The 26124-nt window shown below is 56.0% G+C and overlaps 1 protein-coding gene and 1 long non-coding RNA gene across 2 annotated transcripts; one reads left to right on the top strand and one right to left on the bottom strand.

Annotated features, from left to right (window-relative positions):
- Positions 1-13305: 13305 nt before the first annotated feature.
- INHBB (inhibin subunit beta B) lies at positions 13306-18345 on the top strand. The gene is made up of 2 exons (XM_059394472.1): positions 13306-13827; positions 16300-18345. Exons 1-2 carry the CDS (start codon positions 13380-13382, stop codon positions 17073-17075), a joined length of 1224 nt encoding a protein of 407 aa, XP_059250455.1. The 5' UTR covers positions 13306-13379; the 3' UTR covers positions 17076-18345.
- Positions 18346-18366: 21 nt separating this feature from the next.
- On the bottom strand, positions 18367-25644 carry LOC132013966 (uncharacterized). The gene is made up of 4 exons (XR_009403178.1): positions 25583-25644; positions 25412-25489; positions 22465-22550; positions 18367-19277 (listed from the first exon to the last, which is right to left on the bottom strand). It is a non-coding gene; the product is annotated as an uncharacterized LOC132013966 (long non-coding RNA).
- Positions 25645-26124: the final 480 nt, after the last annotated feature.

Consider the following 26124-nt stretch of genomic DNA (forward strand, 5'->3'; position numbering starts at 1 on the left):
TGGGAGTGATGCCTACCCGTCCAGTCTGTGGTCCTGAACATGTTCACTGCTGGGGCGAGGGGGTCGGGGGAAGGAGATGTCCTAGAGGCTGGTGGTTTTCACCCTCTTTTAACTTTAAACTCAATGTAGCAAATCGGTTTGCTGTCACCACCAAGAACCCACATGCATGCCTACAAATATATAAACATAGATGCCGAAAACAAGTGTCAGGAAATGGTATTCACCTTTGTGTGTGTAGTGTTTTCCTATGATTTTCTTTTGCATTCCTTTTCCTTGCATTAAATGAGGGTCCTAAGCCAGTAACTTTGGAATTCGTGACCTGGTTTTATTTGACATAAAATACTGGGAACCTACAGTCCATTGGCAAAACGGACTCTGGGGCCACAGGATCATCTTCCTCCTCCTCCCACTGCTCCCTGTGGTCAGCTTGATACTTTTCTCTCTACTCTTGTCTGTGTTTGAGAATTTCTATAAGCAACTGAAGAAAAAATAAAGTCCTGGTCCCAATCCCCTTAGCAGGGCTGCTGTTTTCCTCTAAGACCCAGAGAGAGGGGCACAGGACAGGCAGCAGAAGGAAGTAGAAGATGACCCAGGGAAACCCAGGGGAAGATGGGACATAGCAGCATCTGGTCAACCTCCCAATTCAGGGGGACCTGACTGTGAGCCACAAAGAGGCAAGGGGGGTGCAAATTCTCCACCCCCCACCCCCACACACAGTGAGCAGCCCTGGAAGAACTGACATGGCTTTTGGTGTAAACCGGGGTACCTACAACCCCCCCCCCCCTTGCCAAACCCCAGGGTGAATTCTCTGCTGTGCTCAGCCACTCGTTATTCCTCCTCCGGCCACCACTCTGGTCTGCTTTCTCCCCCTGCTCCCCCCACCACGCCAGCTCTGGGGCTCCTTTATGCCCTCTCTGCTGCCTCTCCCAGCTCTAAAGGCAAAGCACCCCAAGGTCCAACCTTGGACCTCTTCTCTTCTCCATCGACACCTTTCACTGCATGAACTCATCTCGCTCTGGCTTTCAGTACTGCGTATATGCCTGCGGCTCCCAAATTTGTTTCCCCTCTGCCCTGAACCCCAAACATAAGGGGAGTCCAACTACCTACTAAGCAGACCCTTACCAGTGTCCTCCAAAATCAATATATTCAAGCAGAACATTTTATTGCCCCCTCCTCCTCTCCTCATCTCTCCACCCCCATTAAGGGTACCGTTATCTTATTGGTTGCTCAGCCCCCGAACCTGGGAACCGTCCAAGTTCTCTTCCTTTCACACCCCATACCCATCCACTGGCAAGTCCTGGCAGCACTAGCCCCCAAATGGAGGCCTGGTCCAGCCGCTTCTCACCACCTCCTGCAGAAACACTAGCCTCAGCTCTATCATCTCTCACCCGGATGATTGCAACCATGCCTAACTCATCTTCCTGATCCCCCCTCCCTGCTGGCAGTTTCTGCTCCACCTGCAGCCAGAGTACTTCTCATTGGGCAAATCTCATCAACACTGACAAAAACCCTCTAAAACCTTCCCTCACACTTAGAACAAACCCCAGGCTCCTTGACACATGCTGTGTGTTCATTCAGTATTTATTCTGCATTTCTTATTTTCTGATTGAAACCTTGTTTAATTTGGAGCAGTGTGGTACCCAGCTAAGGGTCTGGGTTTTTCAGCCACCTTTATATCTAGGGGTGTCCTAGGAGATAAAAGCAGAGTTGTCAAATGGGGCTTTGGGGAATATTCTTTAAAAAAAAAAAAAGGCTTTTTTAAAAAAAATGTATTTGACAGAGAGAGATCACAAGTAGGCAGAGAGGCAGGCAGAAAGAAGTGGGGGGGGGGGACAGGCTCCCCGCTGAGCAGAGAGCCCTATGTGGGGCTTGATCCCAGGACCCTGAGATCATGACCTGAACTGAAGGCAGAGGTTTTAACCCACTGAGCCACCCAGGCTCCTGGGGATTATCCTTTTAACAGAACTGGCCCAGACAAGAGGATGCATGGCTCTGCTCTTCCACCTTCTTCCTTCCCACTGAAACAGAGTGAGTGATGGTTGTGCTTGAAACAGAAGTGTGATGGGTGGTGCTCCAGCAGCCATCTTGTAGTTGTGAGGTAACTTTCATGGAAAACTTATGGAAACTTCATGATAAAGGAGAAGGAACATGAGCTCCAAATGACCATGGAGCCATCATAACTGGCTTGGGATTTCCAAATCTGAGCTTTTCCTATATGAGATATACCTTGCATTAGCCATTGAGGTGAAATCTAATCCTAAGGAGTAGAACTTGCAAAGTGCAATGTGACCCGGCCTCTCCTACTTCCTTCAAGGCTTCTCCTCTTGCTTTGCCATGCTCCCATCACACTGGCTTTCTTTCTGGTCCTTGAACATTCTAAGTTTAGTCTCATTTTGGAGCCCCTCCCCCAGATCTCTGCAACAGCCTCCTCCTTATCTTTTGTTCACTCCTCAGAGAGGCCTTTCTTGACTTAGGTTGCCCCCTCACCAGTGTGCTTCCCATTAACCTCCTTTATTAAAATTCATGACACTTTCCTCTTTTGACATTAGTTACTTTAAAAACATATTGGTTGGGGCGCCTGGGTGGCTCAGTGGGTTAAAGCCTCTGCCTTCGGCTCAGGTCATGATTCTTGCGTCCGGGGATTGAGCCCCGTGTCCAGCTCTCTGCTCCGCAGGGAGCCTGCTTCCTCCTCTCTGTCTGCCTGCCTCTCTGCCTACTTGTGATCTCTGTCTGTCAAATAAATGAATAAAATCTTTAAAAAAACATATTGGTTATCTATTTCTCCCCTACATGGTAGGTTCTATGAGGATAGAGATTTTGACTCCTGTTCGCTGTTCTATCCCCTGTGCTGGGCATATAGTATATGTGCTGCCGAAGCGAGCACCCCTGTGCTGGGCATATAATAGGTGCTTAATAAGTGTTTGTTAAATGAATCAGGGGAATACAATTATTTTTCAGAATTTTTGAAGGAAATTTATCTTGGCACGTTGGCATACATCACAGTATCCCTCCCTACATATTTTGGCAAAATAGTTCAGCAAACATCTATGGCTTGCCTGTGACGGCTGGGCTTAGAGACAATCACAGAGACATGAAGACGGCATTGTTGACCTTCAGAAGCTCAAGTCTAGGACTGATTTTTCAGCTCCTACAATAGCAGAGTACTGTGTTGGACCCTTCAGCCTCCCAGGAGGGCACTGAGGACAACATTGTTGTCTGGTTTCGATGGAGATGGATTCTTGGGTTTTCAGGGAGACAGAAGCTGACTAAGAGAAGCTTCCTAGAGGCAGTGGCCCAGTGTGGATAGAATGTTTCCTGGCAGCAAGGCTCTGCAGGCTGGGCTAATGACATAAGTAAAGATAAGAAGGGGTGAGGCATGCAATGTGACCAACTGTCCTGGTTTGTCTGGGACAGTCCCGGTTTTACCACGGAAAGTCCCACGTCCCGGGAGACGCCTTGGCCCAGGGGAAAGCCAAGATGAGTGGTTATCCCAGAGAGACACATGGCCTGTCCTGGTCACTAGAAGTCACTCTTAGGGGCTGGAGGAGGGAGAGGGGAAGTGAGGGGCTAGGGCCGAGAAAGGGGGTTCTTCATAGAAAGCTAGAGAGGTCAAGAGCTCGATGAGAAGCCCCCATCATCTTCAGGCAGGATTCGAACTTTCCCTCGGCAGTGGCAGATCATGAGACAAGACTGCAGGATAGAAGTGCGCGGTCATAGGAAAGAGTTAACTCTTCCTTGGTTGAAGAACGATTCTTCCTACAGGAACACACAAGGAACTACAGCTCAACAGCCTGCATGTTCCGTGTGGCGGGCTTGGCTGCCTCTGCTCTGTCTCCAGAAGCAGCATGTCTCGTACCCCGAGGCAGACGGGGACAGGCTCCTGCTTGAAGCAGCGGCCCACACACTGACCCCTGGCTCTGGAGTAGCCAGCCTGGAGCTGTGTCTGCCAACCAACTGGCACCCTCCCCACCTTGCCCAGAGCCAGTGTTCATGGGCAGTTCTGGGAGTCACCCTGCTTCTTCTCAGCTGCTGCTCTGGAAACTTTGGTGGAGAAGTGGGCTGCCTCCTTCCTCCTGGCCAGTCTCATTCTGCAGACCATGCTTTCTGGATGCTTCCAGGGAAAGTCATTCCAGGGGAATTTGGGGAATGTTTTCTTTTTGTGGCTGTGGTAATGTGGGAGAAGCAAGTGTGCCTGGGCAAGCAGCTTTCTAGTCCAATGGGTCCATGGGTGGGGTGGTGGCCATGCCGCCAAGGCTAAGAACCTGTCTTAACGTCTGACATGCCCAGGGTTAGAGAGGGGGAAGCAGGTCCCCAGGGCGAGATGCCTGCCATTCTGGAATCTTCCTTCTCCCTTTCTTTCTCATGCAACCACAAACTCCCATGAGTTCTGCCTTCTAAGTCTCTCTTGGGGTCAGCTAAAGTTTTATAGAGCAGGAAATGTCCTTAATGTGGTTTTCCTTCCTGTTCCACTTTTTTAAAAATAAAGATTTTTAAAAATTCATTTGACAGAGAGAGAGAGAGCACGTACACAAGCGGGGGAGCAGCAGAAGGAGAGGGAGAAGCAGACTCTCCACTGAGCAGGGGGCCCAATGCAGAGCTTGATCCCAGAACCCTGGGATCATGACTTGACCTGAAGGCAGACGCTTAACTGACTGAGCCACCCAGGGCACTCCCTTGCTCTTCCTCTTATTGGCAAAATCATCCTGAGACTGGTGCATACATGCTCCCACCACCAGCACCTGCCACATCAGCACATACACATGCCAACACACTCTCCCCACAATACCGATAGACACGTATCATGACACACATTCCAATACCAGACCCCTGGACACACTATACACAACACACATGTCTTGACAGGCACATACCCCAAATCACGTAACACGTACACACCAATGCAAACACTAACGCACAGATCCCAACACACACACACACATGCACCGGCACACACACACGCACACCCCATCCAGTCCTTTGAATTCTGCTCCTGCGTTGACCTTCTCGGGCTTACCACCATCCCATCATCCAAACTCAAGGACCAGTTTGGCTCCCTATTTCCAGCTCTCCGTCAAAGATGCCCCAGGTAATCCTTTCCCCCAGAGGATGTCCCCCTGCAGATCTCCCCCTACAGTCTGCTTGCCTCAGCTTCTGCCTGTCAGCCAGCCCTGTCTCCCACCTGGGGGGGCTGCCCTTCTGCAGAGACTGCCCAACTTCCAGCCTTAAAGCTCTGGGTCCCCCTGGCCTGGATCACGAGGGAACATGGTATCCTTTGGGTCCAGCTCTCTTCCTTCCCCTGAGCAGTTTGCTCATTCAGAGACTACCCACCTGCTGGTTCCACTTGCTAACTGCTGCACCTTCCCCAGGTCTCCTTGGGGACCCCTTGCCACAATTGGCCTGTTTGGTCACCTCTGCTCTTATAGGCCCCTGGCTGGGTGATACCACCTTCTCCTGGCTTTTCTTCTGCCTACCCCCCAACTGCTCCTTTTCTGCTTCCTTTCTTTTTTTTTTCCCTCCTACTCCCTACCGGGGGTGGGGGGGGGGGTCACCTCATCTCAGTGCTTAAGACCCTTCGCTGAATTAACATTAGGTTAGGCTGCAAATAACAGAATCCCCCCAGCACTGGTGGTTTAAGCTCCCAAGGTTTTCTTCTTCTGTGTAAGAGAAGAGCAGAAAAGGCAACACAGGGCTGGTGTAGCTGGTGTGGCCCCAGAAAGTCACCATGACCCCTCTCCGGTCCTTCTGTTCTGCCATCCTCAATTTGTGACGAGTCTGCTGTCTGGAAGGCCCTTGCCAGACCCCCTCCCTGACCCTGACTGGCTCTGCCCTGCCTTGGCCAGGGTCGCTCCAACCCTCAGCACCCAGCCCCCGTGAAATTCTCCAAGCTCCCCTCTTCCCTCCTCCCTCTGCAAGTCCCACAGCGCCAGACCTCTCCCACCCCTTTGGTCCTTACACTCCTTCTGTGTGGCCCCGGGGGACCAGGCCCTCCCTGCCACGTGGCCCAAGGCAGGCCAGTGCCATAGTCCTCTCTTTGCCTGGCACCATGCTCCATTTCTCTAGGTTCTCCGAACAAACGCATTGCACAATGAATAAAAGAACACTTTCTCCACAATAGATGGAAGGGCTCAGAAAAGGGCTGGAGATGATGCTGAGAGGCCCTGTACCCAGATTATGCCCTCGTGGCTGGGAGGGTTAGCTCTCCCCTGTACGTGCAAGACAAGTGAGTGTGTCAGAGTGTGTCCCGGTTTAATTTACAGAGGATACTTGGTTAGCTGTGCTCAGGTAGATGACGCTTTGACATTATTTACAGGTACAAATAATGTCATGAAGCGATTTTATAATAATGCATATTCTTAGCTTCTTCTGATGAGTGATAGTGAATGTCAGTTGATGAGTATTTTAGTATCTGTGTCCCTGATGAAAGCCAAGGCACTGGCAGCTTCTTCTTTTTATTTTTAATTAAGTTCCTTGCTCTGTGCTGTTATTTCTGAATCAGTAGGAAGTTGTGGGGGTATGAGAAGCGTTAGGCACTCTCAGGGAGATGAAGGTCAAATGGAAGTTTAACGGTTTGGATTTCTTCATCTTAAAGATGCTTTTTCCTTATTGATCTCATCTATCTGTCTATCTATCTATCATCTATCATCTAGCTATATATGTCTATAACCCTCTATCATCTGTATCTATATTGTTATATCTTTCTTTCCTTTTTTGGAAAGGTGGAGAAGGGCAAATCTTCTCAAATCCCTGGCTTAAGACCAACTTGCATGAAAAAAACTCTGGGCAGACAGGCTCCACTGGCAAGGGGAGCCCCGGGGACGCTGCCTGTTAGCCTGAGCTCTGCTCATGGTACTATTGGCACCACTAATGGGGACTGACTCTGGGCATCTTCTACCAACTTGGAGAATGAGTGCTACCTAGGTATTTGTCCTTCTGTAGGCAGAGCTAAAACACTGTACCCCCTTCACAGTGAAGTCTCCTAATTAGATATAAATACATTTATCCATGAACAAAAATCTGATCATTCTCTTTATATTCATTTTTGTTTTTCCAGCATTTCAATCATAATGTGATGTATGGGAAAGGAAATGTAGGGAAAGAGCTGAGTGTGTTTGAGCCCAGGGGGTGGATGAGAGATCCCTCCTTTCTTGGATTAGACCTGACTCTGGCGGTAGTAGGGGGGAGAAAGGGGGAAGGGGGTTGTGGAACACAGAAGCGAAAACTGGGGAGAGCAGCACAGATGAGTGTGTGTCGAGTGAGAATGCTGCCCAGTGCCGGGAGGGAGAGAAAGGGCTCAGTTTGGAGCGCTTGAAATTAACACAGCTTTATGAGCCAGCAATAGGCCTGGGCTGGGCCGGGGATTGAGCTGGTATGATCCTATTTTTTTTCTTCTTCTACAACCACAGTGGTTCCCCCTGCAGAATTCCCTTCAATGGCAAGACAGAGACCCTTTTACTAGCACCAAGAATTCAATCAGAGTCTTATGTAAGGAAGGTGTGATCTTTCGTGAAATGTAACGTCATGGTGGCTCTCTTTCTAAACTACTTCACCGTGAGAGCCTGGCAGGTCTGGATTGGTGTGACTACCGAGTACCAAGGTGCACTGGGGTCGGGCGGTGGGAGGGGGGGTGGGGGCGGGTTGGTGCATACTGACTATTGGACATAAAGGTTTTCAGTTTTTAGATACATAATGAATTAATCTGTTCGTTGCTTTTTAGCAGAAAGGATGTCTTATCTATACCCATCTACAAGAATCATTTCCCTGTTTTTTTCTGTCACCTGTGAGAACCTAAGAAATGCTATGTTGGGTTGGCTGTACCTGATTGGTTTTTTGCTGGAGGCTCATTGGACAGGTGGGTGACTTCTCATTTTCCAAGGTATGGATGCAAGGGTCAGCTCTGAAGTTCAAGAGCAGCTAAGAACTGTGGAGTGCTATTTAAGGAGAATTTCGTGCTTGGACTTGAGTGTTCCTGAAGTAGACATGGTTGGACTTGGGGACCCAAAGCAAGGAGACCTTTGAAATGCTCCATTTTGCTTTTGTTAGTTGCAAAATAACTAGCTCACTGGGTTTTCGTCGTACACAGGTACATGGGACATGGTACCAGGTCCTGTCAAGCAAGCTTCTTCCCAGCACCTTGGTCATACTGAGAATGGGTCCGGGGACACAATGATTTCTAGGATTCTTGCTAACACATGATAGATGTTAGGGGACTGGTTGCTGAATGAGTCCACTGAGAAGAAATGACTGGGTGAGGGAGCCCTACACCCAGGTTTTGCATGACAACCTGGTTTAGGGATTGGCTGGGTCAGCATGCTTATGCCTGGGTGGGAAAGAGGAGGGAAGCCTGTGTGCTGTGCCCCATGTGCAGGCCAACTGGAACTTGGGAGTTGTTGTGTGAACTCCAGACCCACTGATCAGACGACATTTCCTGCGCCTCAGCGCCTTCCTCAGTTATGCGGGAAGAACTGGCTAGTTTGTCAGCAGTCCCAGAGTTGGGCTGTGCTGGGTGCCGGGCAGCTACAGATGAAGGGCACAGATGGCCTCAGTCCTGGAGCTCATGTTTCAGAGGTGACAAGCATTCCTCCCCAGGCCACAGCAGAATGTAAGGGGGTGTATACCTGGTGGGGTTCCCCAAAGGTGGGCGCCATCCAGTGGCTCTGGTGAGAAGTACAGGGCTGTCACCTCAAAATCACCTTTCCCCACACTCTCTCTTGTCAGGGACTTGCTTCTGTGACTTTGAAAGCATGAGGTAGCCTCAGTGGTGTGGGGAGAGGAGGGAGGGAGGGTATTCTGAGGGGCACCACGCTGGTGTCTGAGTTTTTCCGAAGGTCAGCTTGGCTCCTGTCCCTTTGGGGGGCCCCATGGCAGTGTCCTGCTTCGACCCCCGCCTCCAGGTTTGTTCCACGCCCGTGTTTTGAACTGCCAGGTGGACAGAACATCTTGTCTGGTCCAGCCCTGCGGCTCCTTCCATTCAGACACTGAGCCACTCTGGAGAGGTGTGATGTGGGACAGTGACATCTGTCCACAGGGGCTCCCCGGCCAGCGCTGGAAAAGTGACCAGCATGTCCCCCAGCCCAACTGTGCCAAAGGCCTCTTTTCAGCCCATGTCCCCAGTGCCATCGGTGTGAGGGCTTTCTCTTCATCCCACACGCTGCGGGGGCCATGCAAGGGCTGCACCTGGGTTCCCTTTTAGCAAACGTGCTCTGAGGCTCATTTATGGTTTCCTTTGTCACTTGTGAACATTTTCAGTATCCCTCAATTGACACTTAACTGTGACTTATGCAAAATAACTAACCCAAACAGACTCATGAGAGCACATGCCTGTGCCTCCTAGAGGAAGCCCTCTCAGGTTTTGTGTGCCCTGCTCCATGACGCTGCCATGTTTTCTTCCTGCCTTCCCCATGGGGCCCGAGCTCCTCCTTGGTGGCAGGGAGCCAGCATTCTGTGGTAGTGTGTATGTTGGGGGGGGGTGACCTGATCCTGCAGGAGGGCACTGGCTGCAACACTGATGTGCGTTATTGCATTCAAAACTGACAGGCATGGTCACACCTCTGGCTGGGACTGAAGGCTGAGGTCACCGTTCAAGGAGGACAGAGCCCAGTGCTAAAAGAGGCCTTAAAGCAACAGAAACAGGTCCTTGCCCCTCAGTAGGAGATGGGGGGCTCCTCCCCCCACAAGCACAAGGTGATCTGGAAGAACTCAATTTACACCCTTGGCTCCTGTGGGCTGGGGGATCAGCAGAGGGCGGGATAATCCCAGCTTCTCGAGCAGATGGTTTCTGACTACCGCTTGACCCAGTTCCCTCCCAGCAGATGACTGACAGCGGGGCTGACAGCTCTCCACCAGGCCAGCAAAGTGTGGACCCTCCTCTCAACCTCCTCTTCCCTCCTCTTACTAGCAAGGATGAGGTGACTTCTGCCCCTCCCAGAGCCCACTCAATGAGTAGGACGTTGGGATCTTCCCAAAGATGTGGAGCCCCCCCCCCCCAACTCAGTCCTATCCAGCCCCGGTGAGGCTCACAGTGAGAACGGTGGGAGCCAGACAGGCAAGGACGGCTGTTGTGAGGCTACTGGGGAGTGCGGGGTGCTCAATTCTTCACTGGCTTAAGGACTTATTCCTTCGTTCATTCATTCATTCACTCATTCAATCAACCAAGCATTAGTTCAATAAACTGCCCTTGATTTGGCATCAGAGGCAACCCATGAGACCTGGTTCTTGTCATCCAGGAGTCCAGGTCCCACAAAAGAGACAGAGAGGCAAAGGGATAACAGCCAGGCACTGGGGCGAGGAGCCTAATACGGCAAATAACTCTTCAGGGCACAAGAGGGCCATGGTGAGCTTCACCAAGGAGGAGAGATGGGGCTGGGTCTCCAAGACAGAAGGAGTGCGCCAAGTGGTTGGTGGCTGTGGTGATGGAAAGACCCAGAGAACCAGAGCTTGTGTGCCTGGTGGAGAGGCAAGCAAAGCCGCAGAGGTGGATGCAGCCTGGTTCAGAGTCCTGCGGTGCCAAAGCACCTCCTTCCTGCCCAGAGACCACAGCCTCCATGGGCTGGGGGGATTGTGAAGGAGATGGAACCAGAGGCCAGAGCATGCTGTGTGGATGGGAATAGCAGAGAGCTGGGCTCTGGAAACAGCTCCAAGGAGGCAGAAGGGCTGCCATCGTGGGGACCCTCCTGGGCCCCTGCTTCTGACTTCCTGTATCAGGTCCAATGTTGTCCCACACCGCCAAGCACCTTCAGGTCGGTTCCTCGGGTTGGGAGGGAGGGGGCGCTCGGCCTCCAGACTTGCGGGCCTCAGCGGGACTGCAGTCCTGGCTGAGCTCCGCAGAGGCAGGAGCCAGCCTGAAGCAGCTGCCTGAAGCTTCTCAGCTCAGGGAGTGTGGGGAACGCTAAGCTGGATGCCACGTTCCAGCTTAAGTTCCCCCAGGTCCTGGGAAAGCCAGAATGACCTCCCATCCTGCTCCCTCCTCACAGTCTTGCCTGTGGAGTGGGTGGGGGTCTGGGCAGTAAGGGGATGGGACAGGGTGGTGTTCCTTGGCCTCGGGGTGCTGCACCCTGTGGACACTGTTGTGCTACTCTGTGCCCAGGTGGGGGCGTAAGGAAGGACAGAAGGAACGGCAGCACTTGGGGTTCTGGATAGTTTGGGTGTTCCGTGTTCACTGACACCGCCGCTTGGTATGGGCCACACAAGAAACTATGCCTTAGAATCACAGTGTACAGGATTCTGTGAGGAGCGTGACCAAGATACCTTGTCTGGAGTTCCCAAGGTGTGACACAGGTGTTACTGTCCCCCATGACAGGTGACGAGATAAAGACAAGAGGGTGAAGACTTCCCAAGGTCCCTCCTACAAGGCTGGCGGTGGCTGAGAGTCCACTGGAACCCCGGTTTGTCTGAGACCGGAATGGATCACTTGGGGGAGGGAGGCAGTGATGCCGGAGACCTCGTCAGCCCCGCAAGTCTTGGGGCTCAGAGGCCTTCCTGCCGCGAGGCCGGTTCCCCACACAGTTGAGGATTTTCCTGGGACTTGGAGCAGGCAGAGGCTGCGGCTGGCCAGGCCTCCAACGGCCACCGCCTCCTCTACCCCTCCAGCCCGCGGGGGCCCATGCCTCGTTCAGTGCTCCGGCGGCCCGGGGCGCTTGACTAGGGCACTGCAGCCCGGGAGCGACATCCACCCGCGGATCCAGCCAGCGGCCGCACCGCCGCCCCCGCCTCGCAAAGCTCGAGAAGGTGCACCCCGGGAGGGACGGAGGCGGCCACGGCGGCGAGTTGCTTCTCTCGGTCGCGGAAGGCGGGGGCAGGGGCGAGGGCAGGGCCTGCACGACCGCGGGGAGAGGGCAAGCACCGTGGTCCTGGGCCGGGAGCCCGTCGGTGTCGCCCGCCACCCAGCTGGGCGAGGGTCCGGGGCGCCCACGTGGTGGGAAAGTTTCGAGACAGCAAAAGTGGCCGGGCATTGCGGGGGGGGGGGGGGGAGGGGAGCGGGCCGGCTCGCTCCTCCTTCCCGCGAAGGCAGAAAGGAAAAAAAGCTGGGGGAAGCGGGGGTGGGCGTGGGGAGCGGGCGGCAGCGACTTGAACAGATTCCGCCCCCCCCGGGGGGGGGGGGCGGCGGGGGGGGGGGGGGGGGGCCACCCCCCCCCGCATGGCCCGGACGGGGGGGCCAGCTCCCCCCCCCCCCCTTTTTTTTTATGCCAACGTCTATCTCAACGCGCGCGCACATACGGAGATTGTACGGCCTTTTTTTCCCCCTTGGGAGAAAAAACGAGGAGAGTAAAAGAAGAGAGGGCAAAGAGAAGAACTCCTCGGCAGGCTCCGCACTGTGTCGCGGTCGGGCACAGGGACGCGGCCGCCACCCTCCCGCTCTCTCGGCCCTGCGGCGTGTGCCAGTGGGAGAGTGAGCTAGGGCACCCGCACCCGGGAACGCTGCGAGACTTTTAGACGCTCCAACCGACCTCGCCGCCGCTGCAGCAGGCAGGAGAGACAGGGGCGAGAAGGGCCCAGCCTCCACCTCGCCTTCCTCGCACGGCGCCCCGCGCCCAGCCGGCCCGCGCAGGCAGGCGGAGGGAGGGAGGCAGCGAGAAGGCGGGCGGAGCGGAGGCCCCGGCGGAGCGCGCAGCGGCCGGCCCGCCCGCCGGTGGATGCGGCGCCCCGGGAGCCTAGAGACAACTTTGCCGTGTGACGCGCCGGGAGGACTGCAGGGCCCGCGGCCGGGGACTCCGCGCCGCCTCTGAGCGGGCCCGCGCGGCCAGCGCTCCCCGGCGCTCCCGCCACTGCGCTCGCCCCGCTCCGCCGCCCGCCCGCCGGCCCGAGGCGAGGACTACCGGCCCGTCGCCGGCGGCCGCGGCCCTTCCTCGGCGCTCAGGTGCGAGCGCGGGGCCCCGCCGCAGCGCCCGCCGCAGCGCCGCGCCAAGCCGCGCCCGGCTCCGCTCCGGGGACTCCGGCGTCTTCGCTTCCGTCTCGGCCAAGTTGCGTCGACCGGCCCTTTCGCCACCTTCCCCGCGCGGCGGCCGAGGCGCCACTGCCGCCGCTTTCGCTTCACCGGAGCTGGGGGCTGCGGGGCCCCGACGCGGAGAGGATGGGGGGAAGGCTGCAGATGCCGAGGCGCCCTGAGACGCCCGCGCGGCAGTGACCCTCCGGCTCCCTCCTCGCCGGCGCGCCTCTCCGGCCCCCGCGGCCCTCGGCGCCCCTTCCCCGCCGCGCGGGAACCCCCGCGGCCCGGCCGGCCCCCTCCCCCTGCTAGCCGGCGGCGGCCCTCCCGGCGGGCGGGCGGAGGCCCGGGCGGGCGCGGGCGGGGGCGGGGCGGGGCGGCGCGCGGGGAGCCCGGAGCCCGGCCCTGCGCTCGGCTCGGCTCGCCTCGCGGCGGGCGCCCTCGTCGCCAGCGGCGCACCATGGACGGGCTGCCCGGTCGGGCGCTGGGGGCCGCCTGCCTTTTGCTGCTGGCGGCCGGCTGGCTGGGGCCCGAGGCCTGGGGCTCGCCCACGCCCCCTCCGTCGCCTGCCGCGCCGCCACCGCCCCCGCCGCCCGGAGCCCCCGGCGGCTCGCAGGACACCTGCACGTCGTGCGGCGGCTTCCGGCGGCCGGAGGAGCTGGGCCGGGTAGACGGGGACTTCCTGGAGGCGGTGAAACGGCACATCTTGAGCCGCCTGCAGATGCGGGGCCGGCCCAACATCACGCATGCCGTGCCCAAGGCCGCCATGGTCACGGCCTTGCGCAAGCTGCACGCGGGCAAGGTGCGCGAAGACGGCCGTGTGGAGATCCCGCACCTCGACGGCCATGCCAGCCCGGGCGCAGACGGCCAGGAGCGCGTCTCGGAGATCATCAGCTTCGCGGAGACAGGTGGGTTGGTCCCATGGGCGGCCAGATGCGGCCCTCGCTCCCCACCCCCTCTTCACCCTCTCCCACCCCCTTCTCCTTGCCCGTCTGGCCGCCCCAGCCAGCGCACCCTGGGTGCAACGCGGACTCTCGGCCCTGCCGCTCCCCTCTGGCCCTGTGCACCCCGTCCTGGTTGCCGTCTTCTTACCCGCCCCCCACCACCCCGGGCAGCATACCTCTTCCTGCTCCCCCGTCCCCGTCGCTGAACGCCTTGCCCTCCACCCCTGTTCTCTGAAACCGGGCCCCAGCGCCTCTGGGCGTGCATCCCCCTCCCGGCAGATGCGTGCGGCCCTGGCTCCGCGGGCACTTGCTTGGTGATTGCTTAATGTTTTTGTTTCCCACGATCGGAGTGTAGGCTTAGCAGTGTGGTTGGAGATGTGTGTGCTTGTTGATATCCGTGGGCCGGAGAAGTGTGTGTGTGTGTGTGTGTGTGTGTGTGTGTGTGCGCGCGCGCGCGCGCGCCTGTGTGAGAGGCCCCGGGGCCGCTTCCATCGCCGGGCAGCGTGGGCTTGCCAGGATTGCTGAAGCCTCACTGGGGAGAGCTAGGCAACCTCTCTTCCGATTGTGTGGGCACCGGAATCGGGCGGAAGGCAGGCTTCTCAACAGGTCCCATCATTTACGCAGAGAAAGACGCGGCTCGGCTCGGGGGGCAGCCCGGTGCCTCTCGGCTCTCCTGGCAGCGGTAGCAGCCCCCTTGCCTGAGAGCCGCAGAGTTCGTAGTTAACAAAGGGTAGGAGTCCTTTCTGGAATTTTCTCCCGGCCCCGGATTGCAAATTTCTACCGCTGTCTAAATATAATAATCGAGAGACAGAAAATCTTTCAGAACTTTAAAAGAAGAAGGAAAATGTGCCCGCGCTGAAATGCTGCAAGTGCTTTCCACTCCGCTGTCCTTTTCAGGACTTGAATGAGCCAGGCTGGCTTTTGTGCCTGGAGCTCAGCCCCATTTGTGCGGAGGGGACTGCGGAGAAGGTCGCAGAGGGGGAAGCCCTGGTGCGGGCAGGGCGGGGGTGGGCAGGGAGCTTGTAGAGGGGGGGGACGCTTGTGTCACCAGGCTGAAAATGCCCCCCATCCTCCCAGGCAGACGGTCCTGGTGCCGCCTGGGGATGAAAAGGGATGAAAAGTTTTGCATGGCCGGGTGTGGAGAAAAGCAGAGACAATCGGGCTGGTTTGTGCTTAGAAAGAAATGCATTGCTGTTTTAGTTGTCCCACCGAGTCAGGGAAAGCTCTACATGCAATTAGAGAGCTTGGATTAAAAGGTGCTTTGGGGCCCAGAGTAGAAATGTGATTCTGGAAGGTCGAGAAGGCCTTTTGGTCCCGGTGGCACAAAATGACAGCGGGGGCTGGTGTATTTCTGGTCCGATTCACGGAGCCAGCTCTTTGACTTATAAATAACAGATTCAGGTCACAGGCAGCTCGTCCAAGACCAGCTTTTAAGGCTGCACTTTCCCCCATTTCAAAGTCAGATGTCAGTGTTATTAGAGAGCCAGGCGAGGCCTGAGGAGGGGGCTGCAAGGCAGTGGTAGGAGTTTTGATAAAACCAGCCATGGTCACACAGTTGCCTTATTTGTTCTTCCTGGGGGGGAAAAAAAAGAGGAGAAAGAAGAAAAAAGTACAGATTGCCAGAAGTCACTGAAATGTACCATGTGGCCTCTCTTCTTGTTGAGCAGAATTATGAAGGAAACTAACAAGGCAGTTCCCCCTTTTCCTTGACGATATTAACATGCCCTTAATGGGGAGCCAGCATCTCCCAAACAGAGTGGACCTCAAGTTTCAAGGCTGAAACTTGGAAATTGTCAGAAGCGAGGGCTGCACTTTGCAGGCTGCAAAGCACACCTTCTTGTGTCAGAAATCTGAGCAGAGCTCGCTTGTTTGCCGTGGAGGTTCCACTGGGGGTTGGATCAGATCATGCTTAGGTAAACATTGGGAAGAGGCTGTAGGTGGCTCAGCTCGATTTTGCAATGCCCTGAGTTAACAAAAAAAAAACAAAAAACAAAAAACAAAAAACAAAAAACCAACCTCTCTCCTGACACAACCCACCCCCAAATCCTCAGGATCCTGGTTTTGTTTTTCAGATTTCACAGATACCCATAACAACTTGTTAAGATCTTGGCCCTCTGACAAGTTCCTCTGTTGAGCTTTGAGGCCTGACAGCCTGTCTCCAGGGAGCCCTGGCTGGGGAGAGGTGAGGCAGAATTTTAGAGGCCCACCGGACCCTCCAGCTCCAAGCGGGTTGGGTGTTTCTCAATGGAAAGCGCTTTTTTCTGCCTCTCCCAGGTTGCACTCAGAGGCCCTGGCCCCAGGAACAGTCTTTCTGGTCAATAACGTTTCCCAGCTGTGTGGCAAGTTCGCATTCCAGCATCACACCGCTGAGTGTCTTTCCCCATTGCCTCGTGTTCTCCTTGAATTAACTTGGCCTGCTCTCCCACTTCTCCGCAGATGGCCTGGCCTCCTCCCGGGTCCGTCTGTACTTCTTCATCTCCAATGAAGGCAACCAGAACCTCTTTGTGGTGCAGGCCAGCCTGTGGCTCTACCTGAAGCTCCTGCCTTATGTCCTGGAGAAGGGCAGCCGGAGGAAGGTGCGGGTCAAGGTATACTTCCAGGAGCAGGGCCACGGCGACCAGTGGGACGTGGTAGAGAAGAAGGTGGACCTCAAGCGCAGCGGCTGGCACACCTTCCCACTCACCGAGGCCATCCAGTCCTTGTTTGAGCGCGGCGAGCGGCGGCTCAACCTGGACGTGCAGTGCGACGGCTGCCCGGAGCTGGCCGTGGTGCCGGTGTTTGTGGACCCGGGCGAGGAGTCGCACCGGCCCTTCGTGGTGGTGCAGGCCCGGCTGGGAGACAGCAGGCACCGCATCCGCAAGCGGGGCCTGGAGTGCGATGGCCGGACCAACCTCTGTTGCAGGCAACAGTTCTTCATCGACTTCCGCCTCATCGGCTGGAACGACTGGATCATCGCGCCCACCGGCTACTACGGGAACTACTGTGAGGGCAGCTGCCCGGCCTACCTGGCAGGGGTCCCTGGCTCCGCCTCGTCCTTCCACACGGCGGTGGTGAATCAGTACCGCATGCGGGGCCTCAACCCTGGCACGGTGAACTCCTGCTGCATCCCCACTAAGCTGAGCACCATGTCCATGCTCTACTTCGACGACGAGTACAACATCGTCAAGCGGGACGTGCCCAACATGATCGTGGAGGAGTGCGGCTGCGCCTGACCGCGGCAGGGCTGCGGCTGTGGGGGGAGGGGGTGCGGGGGGGCACGAGGATGGGGCCCCTGGAAGGGCTCCTTCCGGCCCCTGTGGGAACCGGCTGCCCAGCCAGCCGAGTGCGGTCCTTCTGTCGGGCTGCCCAGCAGGTGCCAGGGTGAGGCCTGAAATCTTTTCCTACTACTTCATCGAGCACATCAGTCCAAGCCAGAGCTCGGACGCTCAACTGACACGAGATACTTTCAAATGCACACGTAGATGCGCACAGCCAGACGCGTCCTGCCACCCACACGGCAGCCTCTGGGATACCAGCAAATGGATGCGGTGACAAAGGGCAGCTTAGCTACGAATGCCTGTCAGTCGGAGAGAATGGGGTGAGCAGCCACCATTCCCACCAGCTGGCCCGGCCATTCTGAATCGCGCCTTCGGAGCACACATAAAAGCACAAAGACAGAGACACAGAGAGAGAAAGAGAGAGAGGGAGAGGGAGCACGGGAGCCACAGAGAGGAAGAGCAGATGCAGGGGTGGGAAGTGTATGAACAGGCAGGAGGGCTGTGTGTCCCCCTTTGCTTGTGTGCAAGGCCCGCCAGGCCTCAGCATCTCCTGGCTCAGACATGCTGGCTTCCTTCCCTGCCTGGGATCCTTCATGCTGCAGGACCAGGGGAAGCCTGGCTTTTCCCAGCCTTGTAGAGGGAAAGAGGCCTGGAATGGACATAACCTGCCAGAGACCATGGAGCCGTGGCAATGACCGTTTGACTGTCGCTTGGGTCCCTGGCGTGACTTATATGTGTGTGTGTGTGTGTTGGGGGGAGGGAGGGAGGGAGAGGAGAAGGATCTTAATTTGATGCTTTAACTGATCACTAGCAGTTGACAGACAGGTCACACATTCCAGTTGCATCATTGAAAAGGGACTTTTCTACCAGGTAGGACCTTTAACTTAAGATTTGAGTCATTTTTCAAGGGAAGAAAATAAAAGTTGCAATCTGTGCCCTTCACTGGGGATGTTCCTCCAGGACTAGTTGGGATTGGGGGGGAAATGACCCCAAGGCAAGGGAATGAGCCCAGAGGAGGAGGAAAGGGTGGAGTGGAGGCATTCTGGAAATGCTGGTAGGCATGGAGGGGGGTGCCCTCTCCCCGCCCCAGCAGGGTTGTGGGAGGGGAGCAGTGTAGCTGGTCTGGGAGAGCCGGGGAAGGCTTTCAGCTGCTTTACAGAAGTTGCCTGCATGGGTCCCAGCCACCAGGGTGGACCATGGACGTGCCCCCCCGCCTCCCGCCTGCTCGCCTGCCCGCCCGCCCCTCCTAGCACTTGCTGACTTGCCTGACGCCCGTGATCTTGCACTTGCCCATCTGCGTGTGTCTAGGAGTGGCCCTTGGCAGAGCACTGAACTCGCTCGGCCCCCAGAGGCCCAGGTGCCGCGTGAACTATGCAATTTAAAGGGTTGACCCACACTAGACGAAACTGGACTCGTACGACTCTTTTTATATTTTTTATACTTGAAATGAAATCCTTTGCTTCTTTTTTAAGCGAATGATTGCTTTTAATGTTTGCACTGATTTAGTTGCATGATTAGTCAGAAACTGCCATTTGAAAAAAGAAGTTATTTTTATAGCAGCAAAAAAAAAAATACAGTTAAATGTATTATACATAATTTTGGAACCAAAGAGGCCAACAGATCAGTTTTAATTTTTATTAGATGGTGAGGCCATCTTCTATGAGGTAGACGTTCTGAACAATCCCTTGAGTGGCCTGCCAACGTTTCAGGGTATAAATGGATTTTGTTTATTCAGTTTGATGTGTCTTTTCTATCTTTACACACCCAGAAGGTACAGAAAAAAAAAATGACTATGGTAGAATGCAGGTGTGCGTCCTTAAATCCCCACCTTTATGTTTATTTAATAAAGCTCCCCTTAGGTTCTGTTTCATAATAATTTAAAACCAAACAATTTTCCCATAGACTTGCTGTTAAAGTATTTTACATCTGTGTACAGTTTAAGAAAATAAAAGATCGAGTGCCACGGGCTTCCTGCCTTGTGTGGTGTTGGGGGAGCCACGGGGACGGGGGGGGGGAGCGGGGGGCAGGGCATGGGCAGGAGGCTGTGGCCGGGAGAGGGCATGGGCTGGGTGTCCAGCTTTGATGCCCCTGGCCTCCACAGCTCGCTCCTGGCCCTCTCTGAGTCCTTGCCATGAGCACGGATGTCAGTCAGAGAGTCTAGGAAAAATGGCAGAAGATCAAAATGAAGGACAATTAGCAAATTCATGAATTACACATTTGTTTACTCTCCTGGTCCCAAGACTAATTATGTTCTACCAGACCCACATCTATTACCACTTGAAAGTGCTGGTTAAGCCCACTCCCCGCATCCCTGGAAGGAAATGTAAAACCTGGAAGAGAGAAGCCCACCTGACCTCCACACCCACCTCCATTCACTAATATGGGTGACTGTAACCCAGAAGAGGCTGGGATCTTAGGACAGGAGGGTGAAACAGAAATAAGGCCATGAGTATGCTGATTGTCATTGCCTGCTGGGAATTTAACTGGGAGTAGGTAGTGGCGGTGGTTTTTGTAGTGACAAAGGTCCAGCCCTTACGGCAGGTAGGACTCAGCAGACCCATGAAGGGCTGCTGGGTATCGTGCTTTTTGGGGACATGGTTTCATCATTTTCCAGAGCTTGGAATCTGAGGCTCAGAGAGGTTCAGAGCTTGCCTGAGGTCACAGAGTTGGGACAGGAACGCTGGGCACTAGAAGCCAAGTGCCCCAGCTGGCCCACCTATTCTGGGGAAGACTGCAGCCCTAAGGCAGTGCCTTCATCTGAGGCCCTGGGGTTGCTCCTTGGTTTTTGGATCACATGTGGTCTTCCCAGAAAATCTCAGGACATTTGAGCAGGCAGGGTCTTACAGATTGGTCTAACCCCGTTAAGGTTACAATGGGAAAACCGAAGGAGGCAGCAGGCAGCGAGAGGGACATATCACAAGAGGCACAGCCCACTGGTGGCAGGAGGTGGTATCTGGCTTCTGTCTCCATCCTTTGCCTATCTGAGGGAACTATTGCTCTACCAGCCTTTTTTCCTGAGGACTGTAAGTATTGACCTACATGATCTTCAGACACTATACAATCAATAGGGACAAAGAAGAAAATTTCATAAAGATAGGCTTGGCCTGGGCATTTGGGATGTAAGTTGGGATCCAGCTGCTTCTCTCCAGTGGGCTACGTCCAGCTGCTGGTTGCTCTAGGCCCTTAGTCCAGTTGCTGCCCACCCCTGGCCCCAGAATCTTTGCTGGCAGCCTCTGGGGTGGGCAGTGTGAGTCACCAGGGTGCCTCTACTCTTTGGGATATTGAGCACCTCTGGGGCCCACTCCTGGGACTGAGCTTCACAGCGTGGCCCATGGATCCCACAGTAGCCCCAGGAAGGGTCTGGGACTCTGAGGTCACGAGGCCAGTGGACTGAGTGGTGCTCTGCTGCCCTTTGCTGGCAGGGGCCCCTGTGGGCTCTGGCCCCGGTGGGACAACGGCATTTAGTAGTAACTTTTCCTGACAGGTGCAATGAGGACAGACAGGTCCGCTCCCTGGGCCCGGGGCTAAGTATTCTTTCAGAGTTGGGATATGCTGCTTCCTTCCCATGCTTCTGTGGCCATAGGCTCCCCTGTTCCTTCCTTCTTATTCAGTTCTCGGTCCTTTTCTACCTACTGCCCTTTCCCATTCTCTGCCTCTGTCTTCCCAGTGGGCCTGGCCTGAGGGCACACTTCTCTCTGGGGTATGGCCCTGGAGCCCCACATTGCAGGCCAGAGAGTAACCTCCCACGCTGTCCTCCAGGTCCAGTGTCTCTGACCCTGGGCTGTCCTGGTCTGTTTTAAGGTTCCTCTTCCTTCCCCCGTATCCCTATTTCTCTTCTTCAGAGCACCAGGTTGTTATCCTCTCATGTGACCAATGGGTCAGGCAGGGCCAGCCAGCCTACGAGACCTGCCTCAGATGGCCCCACCACCCACCCCCTGTGATTTGTGAGAACCTACCATGTTGATTCATCCTTGCCTGAAGTCCTCAGTGACTCCGTGGAGCCAAGTCTGAGGTTGGGGAAATGGGGCATGGGGTGTGGTGGCCACACCCACCACCCTTCGGTTTTCCCCTATTTCCCAGATGGACAGATGGAGGGTCCACTAAACAGAGGCTCCAGGGATGTCCTATGCCTGTTTTCCCTCCCAGTCCTCTGAGAGTTGGGCTCAGCGTGGAGCACAGAGTGGGTCCCCTACTGCGAAGCCCGACGTGGAGGCAGCCTTTAGGAGGGCCTGTTGTGCGTCACAGCTTGTATCCATGGTCCTGCTACCGGGTATGACATCACCACTGCCACCTGTGCAAAGGCTGAGGGTCCATACCAAGGCCCAGGAGAGGGCCTTGGGCTGCTCTGGGACCGTGGCTAGGCCCCCAGCTCACTGGGCACTCAGGCTTGCCCAGCACACGCCTAGCATGCCCTCTGCAAGGCCCGGTGGGAATTCTTGCGGGGAACCCCGTGAGGAGCTTGGCAGAACATCCCTACAGCTTCCTAGACTTCCTTCAGGGGCAGGGACAAGGGCGGTGGGGGCGCGTAGGCTGCCACCAAGTCATGAAGACCACACTACAGGCCAAAGAAAGGATGCCGTGTGGGCAAAGGAGCAGAAAGCCAATGCCCTTCCTGCAGGCAGAGGCTCCCGGAGGACTCCTAACCCATACTAACTTCTCGTGGGATGTTTGGAGCCAACGACGATTGACCCATGGGCCTGGCACGAGGAGCTGTGCCTGTTGTAGGTGAGGCCTGGGCCTGGGTCGGGCAGGTGTGGCAGGTTCCTGGAGCCCGTGGGCTGCATGGGGGCTGTGGGTGAGTGGTTGCGGGTGAGCTCAGTGGTGCAAGGGTGGGGGTGGGGGCAGGGAGAGCTGGGAGTGAGGTGGTGTGACTGCAGGTGTGACTCTACATGGGAGCCATGGGGGGTGCAACTGTATGTGCGATCTTGGGGCATGTGGTTGGCTGTGTCTGAGGCTGTGTGTGTGTGTGTGTGTGTGTGTGTGTGGTTGGGGGTGAGGCCACGTGGGCTGGGAGTCTGTGATGGGAGGGTGTGGTCACATGGTTGGTTGTGTGTATTTCATCGAGGTAGTTATATCTATAAATCTGGCCCGTGGCTGGCAAGTCCCCCGCCTCCCACCACCACCACTGGCATCTAGATTGCCCCCATGCTAGGCAGGTGCCAGGCATGCTGGATCAGGGGCTGACCTGTGTGGTGTCACCACCCCTGTAGCCCTGCGCTGGCTACTCACTGCAAGAGATGGGGGCTGGGGTTGTCACCATGGTGTCCCTGCACCCCTGAAGCCATTCTTTACAAGTAAAATGGTACCCTCTGGCCAGTCATTCCATTGCTCAAGAAATATTTACCTGGGGGCTCGTTCTTCTGCGTTGGGGGATCGTCAGCTCGGTCCTCTTCACCATCCCGGTCAGTGTGGGAGCAAGTATGATTATCCCTATTTGACAGATGAGAAGATGAAGGCCGAGAAAGCCATTCACTGAAGGTGGCACAGCTCATAAGTGGCAGAGCTGGGATTGGCCTCCCAGGAGCCATAAGTGGCAGAGCTGGGATTGGCCCCCCAGGAGCTGTTTCTAAAGTCACTTACAGCTGCTGGGCTGCCCAGGGGGACAGGTAAGGGAAGACACAGTTGTTCTGGGGCCTACCTGGCAGGGAGGGGAGGCTGGAGCTCAGGGTTCTCTCTGTCCCCATGCCACCATCCCACCACTCCTGCCCAAGGCTCCAACCTAGCATATCAATGCCACCTGTGCTTGGAGCTGTTCTCTTTGGCTATGGGGACCACCATCCATGTGTCATCCCTTCTCCCTCCATGGCCAGGTGGGTGTGATGCCTCTGGGCCTGATTCTTAGAAAACAGACTATGGATTAAGCAAAGATGAGTGGGGATGGGGAAGGGCGGGCAGGAAGCCAGTGGCTTTGCCTCTGGGCCCCATGGTGGTGGTGGAGGTGGTCTAGACAATCTTCCTTAGTAGAGGCACCGGAAGCCTTTGCTCAGGGTCCTCCCACCTGGTTTTGTGATGATAGCCCGACCTAGCCTCTCAGTGTCCTCGTCTGTAAAATGGGGGCAGTGACAGTCCCTACCATGGGGCCCAGAGGCTCAGGGGGTTGTCATGAGCATTGAGGTGCTTAGAACAGGGCCAGGCTTCCAAGCGCTTGCTGTTTCCCAAGTCTTCCCTGTGTTAGGAATGGTACGGGATGTCCTGCCAGAGCCCTGCCCTTCCTCGGAGAGGCCCTCTCCCCTATACTCTTTCGTCCTAAGTTATTCATTCAATGAATACTCCTGGGGGCTGTGACGCGGATGATGTTAGCTAACATCTACGGAGAATTTACAGTCACTGGCTGTATGGCTTCACGACACTGTCTGGTTAATCTTTACAACCTCCCTGTTGGGCAGGTGAGGTGTACCCATTTTACTGATGAGGAGTCGAGGCCCAGGAAGTAGACTATCTTGCTGGAGGCCTCATAGAGATTCCAGGGCTGGATGGCGTCTGTGGCCTTCCAGATGCTGCCTCCTCTCCCTTCAGTGTTCTCAAGAGAACTTCGGGGTCCTTAAGCCCCAGGGGCTGGGGGAGATGGAGGAGGAGGTAGGAGGGAGAGCTGCTCTAGGGCCAAAGGGACCTGGGGAGGCCTTTTAGAAGCCCTCAGCTGTCCCCCAGCCTTCCCCCTCTCCCAAGGGTCCTGCCCACCTGCAGATCCCACCTGGTGAGAATGGCCACTGCATGGGGACCCGTTCGAGGTCACTACATACCCCCAGAGAATCTGACAGGGGCAAAGGCCCACAGAGGCACTGAGAAAATGCACACGGGGTGCATTTGCAAGTGGGATTTCAAAGATGGATTCTTAGACCCCCTCACTGAGCCAGGGGAGAGAGGGGGGCAGAGAGAGAGGATTATAGAAGGAGGTGTTACTACCCACATACAATTACAGGGACCCTCCAAGTCCACATTAGCTCAGAGGGCTTTGTGTCCTCAAACATTTCCTCTAGAACTTCACCTACCCCTCCGGGCAGGCTCCTGGTGTGCCCCCTCTTCACCTCTTTCTTCCTACCAGGCCTCCCAGCTACCTTCGCTCCCTGTGCCTCCCCTGCCCAGTCCCTCTCAGCCCTGTGTCTCCCTCCCCAGCCTCAGGGGATGGTGGTGAGCGTGAGGGTGGGTTCCTGGGTGCTAATTCCAGCCCTGGTCTGGAACGAGGGGTGTGGGAGGGCTGGGTTTGCCCGACTCACTCTCCTTCCTCATTACTGTGGGGCCTTTGGGTGGAGCACAAGGCCCTGGGGTCTGCCGGTGGGAAGGGAAGACCCTCCTTGGCCCCCCCCCCCGTGGGCGTCTGCGTGGGCGTGGGCAGGCATGCCTGTGTAAGAATCTTCACCCCCTGGGGAGCTCGGAGCCTCACGGAGAACCCTGGTCTTTAGGCCATTCGGGAACCCCATCAACCCAGGAGGAGTATGGCCCCAGGCCTCAGGGGAGAGCCCTGGGAGGGCAGTAAGTCACAGCCATTCACCCCATCCACAGATGAGGCTCCTGGGGCCACCATCCTCTTCCAGGGCCTCGGAGCCCCGTGAGCAGGTAGGTGTGCCACCCTGTCTCTGAGACTGCTTCCTAACTTTCCCGCTGTGGGGGTGGCCCGGAGAACACCCCGCAGCTCTGTCTAGGGCTCCTCGGTCCCTACCTGAGAGCAGCTTCGGTGACCCTCTCAGCACTAACTGTGCGGGTGGACTGAGGTGCAGAAATCCCTCGGCGGGGAAGGGGGGAGTAGGTAAGGGTGGGAGGGAAAGACCCATTGCAGATACGTCGTACCTTTGGGGGAGGGCTGGTCGTGGGAACCAGGAAGGGGCTGGGGCCACCTTGGCCCTGGCAGAGGGCCTGTTTGGGTGGTGGCAGTCTCAGGCCAACCCTGCAGTTGGCAAATCATAGGTCTTTTTCCAAAATACACCCATGGCATGCTCCCACCTTTCTTGGGTAATATTTTAAGTAATACTTGGTCGACCCTTGCACTCCCCTACATAAAATCCTCCCGGGGCTCCCGGGCCCCAGGAAGAAGTCCGGTGGCTCATGGGCTCACCAGGGCCCCAGGCCTGCCACATACCTCCCCACCTGGAGCCCTCAGGCCGCTTCTTGCCTGCCACACTCAGGCTTCAGTTCCCATTGACAGCTCACCACCTTCACCTCGGGGTCTCCAAATACCCTTTTCTGCCCCCAACACCTTTTCTCCCCCTCTTGGGTGATTGTGCTTCTCCCTTTGGGGCTCTGGAGTAGAGCCCTGGCTCCCCAAGCCTCAGAATTCCCACCCTCCATGATCTTACCTGCACGGTCACCCCCACACCTGCCTGGACTCTAGGGAAGGTCGGGTCCGTCTTATTCACCCCTGCACCGTCCTGAGGCTGGGACAGAATTAGGGCTCAGCACACAATTGTTAAAATGAAGGAATACAGTCATGTTTGGGTGGGGGTGGGGAGAGGTCTGACCCCACTCACCCATTTCCCTGATGGAGCAACGAGGCAGAGGGGACGGGCAGAGCCCAGGCTCAGCGGGCTAAGACCCAAAGCTAGCTAGCGCTCCTGGCCACGCCTTTGTTATTTTTCCCCCTTTCAAGAGCACCCCGTGCCCCACAGGTGACTCATGCAATAGCATTTCAAAAGACCTGTAATTTGCCCTGAGTGTTCAGCCTTTGTGGCAAAGCTCTGCTTCGTACAGGAGCTTCTGCTGTTGCCCTGGGCAAACACAATGCTATCTGCCTCAGTGGCAACCAAGTGCCTGGGCTCCAATCAAGGGTCCCCGTTGGCTTTCTGGGGCACCACCCCTCCCCCCACCGCCTAGACCTCATGACACCCCGAAGAAGACATCCCTCCCTGCCCTGGGCTTCCACTCCTAGGAAAGTGTGGTTTGCCACCTGAGGGTGTCTTATAAAAGCTCAGCTTTAATTAATCAATCACTGAGAGATGAATTGGTTAATGCGGGCGCCCTCCCCCACGGGTGACTGGCACCATAACGAGGGTCAGTTACTTCAGCGTTACTA

This window comes from Mustela nigripes, chromosome 3, assembly GCF_022355385.1.
Source record: "Mustela nigripes isolate SB6536 chromosome 3, MUSNIG.SB6536, whole genome shotgun sequence".
Classification (NCBI taxonomy): Eukaryota; Metazoa; Chordata; class Mammalia; order Carnivora; family Mustelidae; genus Mustela; species Mustela nigripes.

What these genes read in the sequence shown, in the direction of transcription:
- INHBB (XM_059394472.1), top strand. Translation starts at nt 13,380, where the DNA reads ATGGACGGGCTGCCCGGTCGGGCGCTGGGGGCCGCCTGCCTTTTGCTG. An exon ending in CATCAGCTTCGCGGAGACAG is followed by an intron (nt 13,828 to 16,299) that starts GTGGGTTGGTCC and finishes ACTTCTCCGCAG; the next exon opens with ATGGCCTGGCCTCCTCCCGG.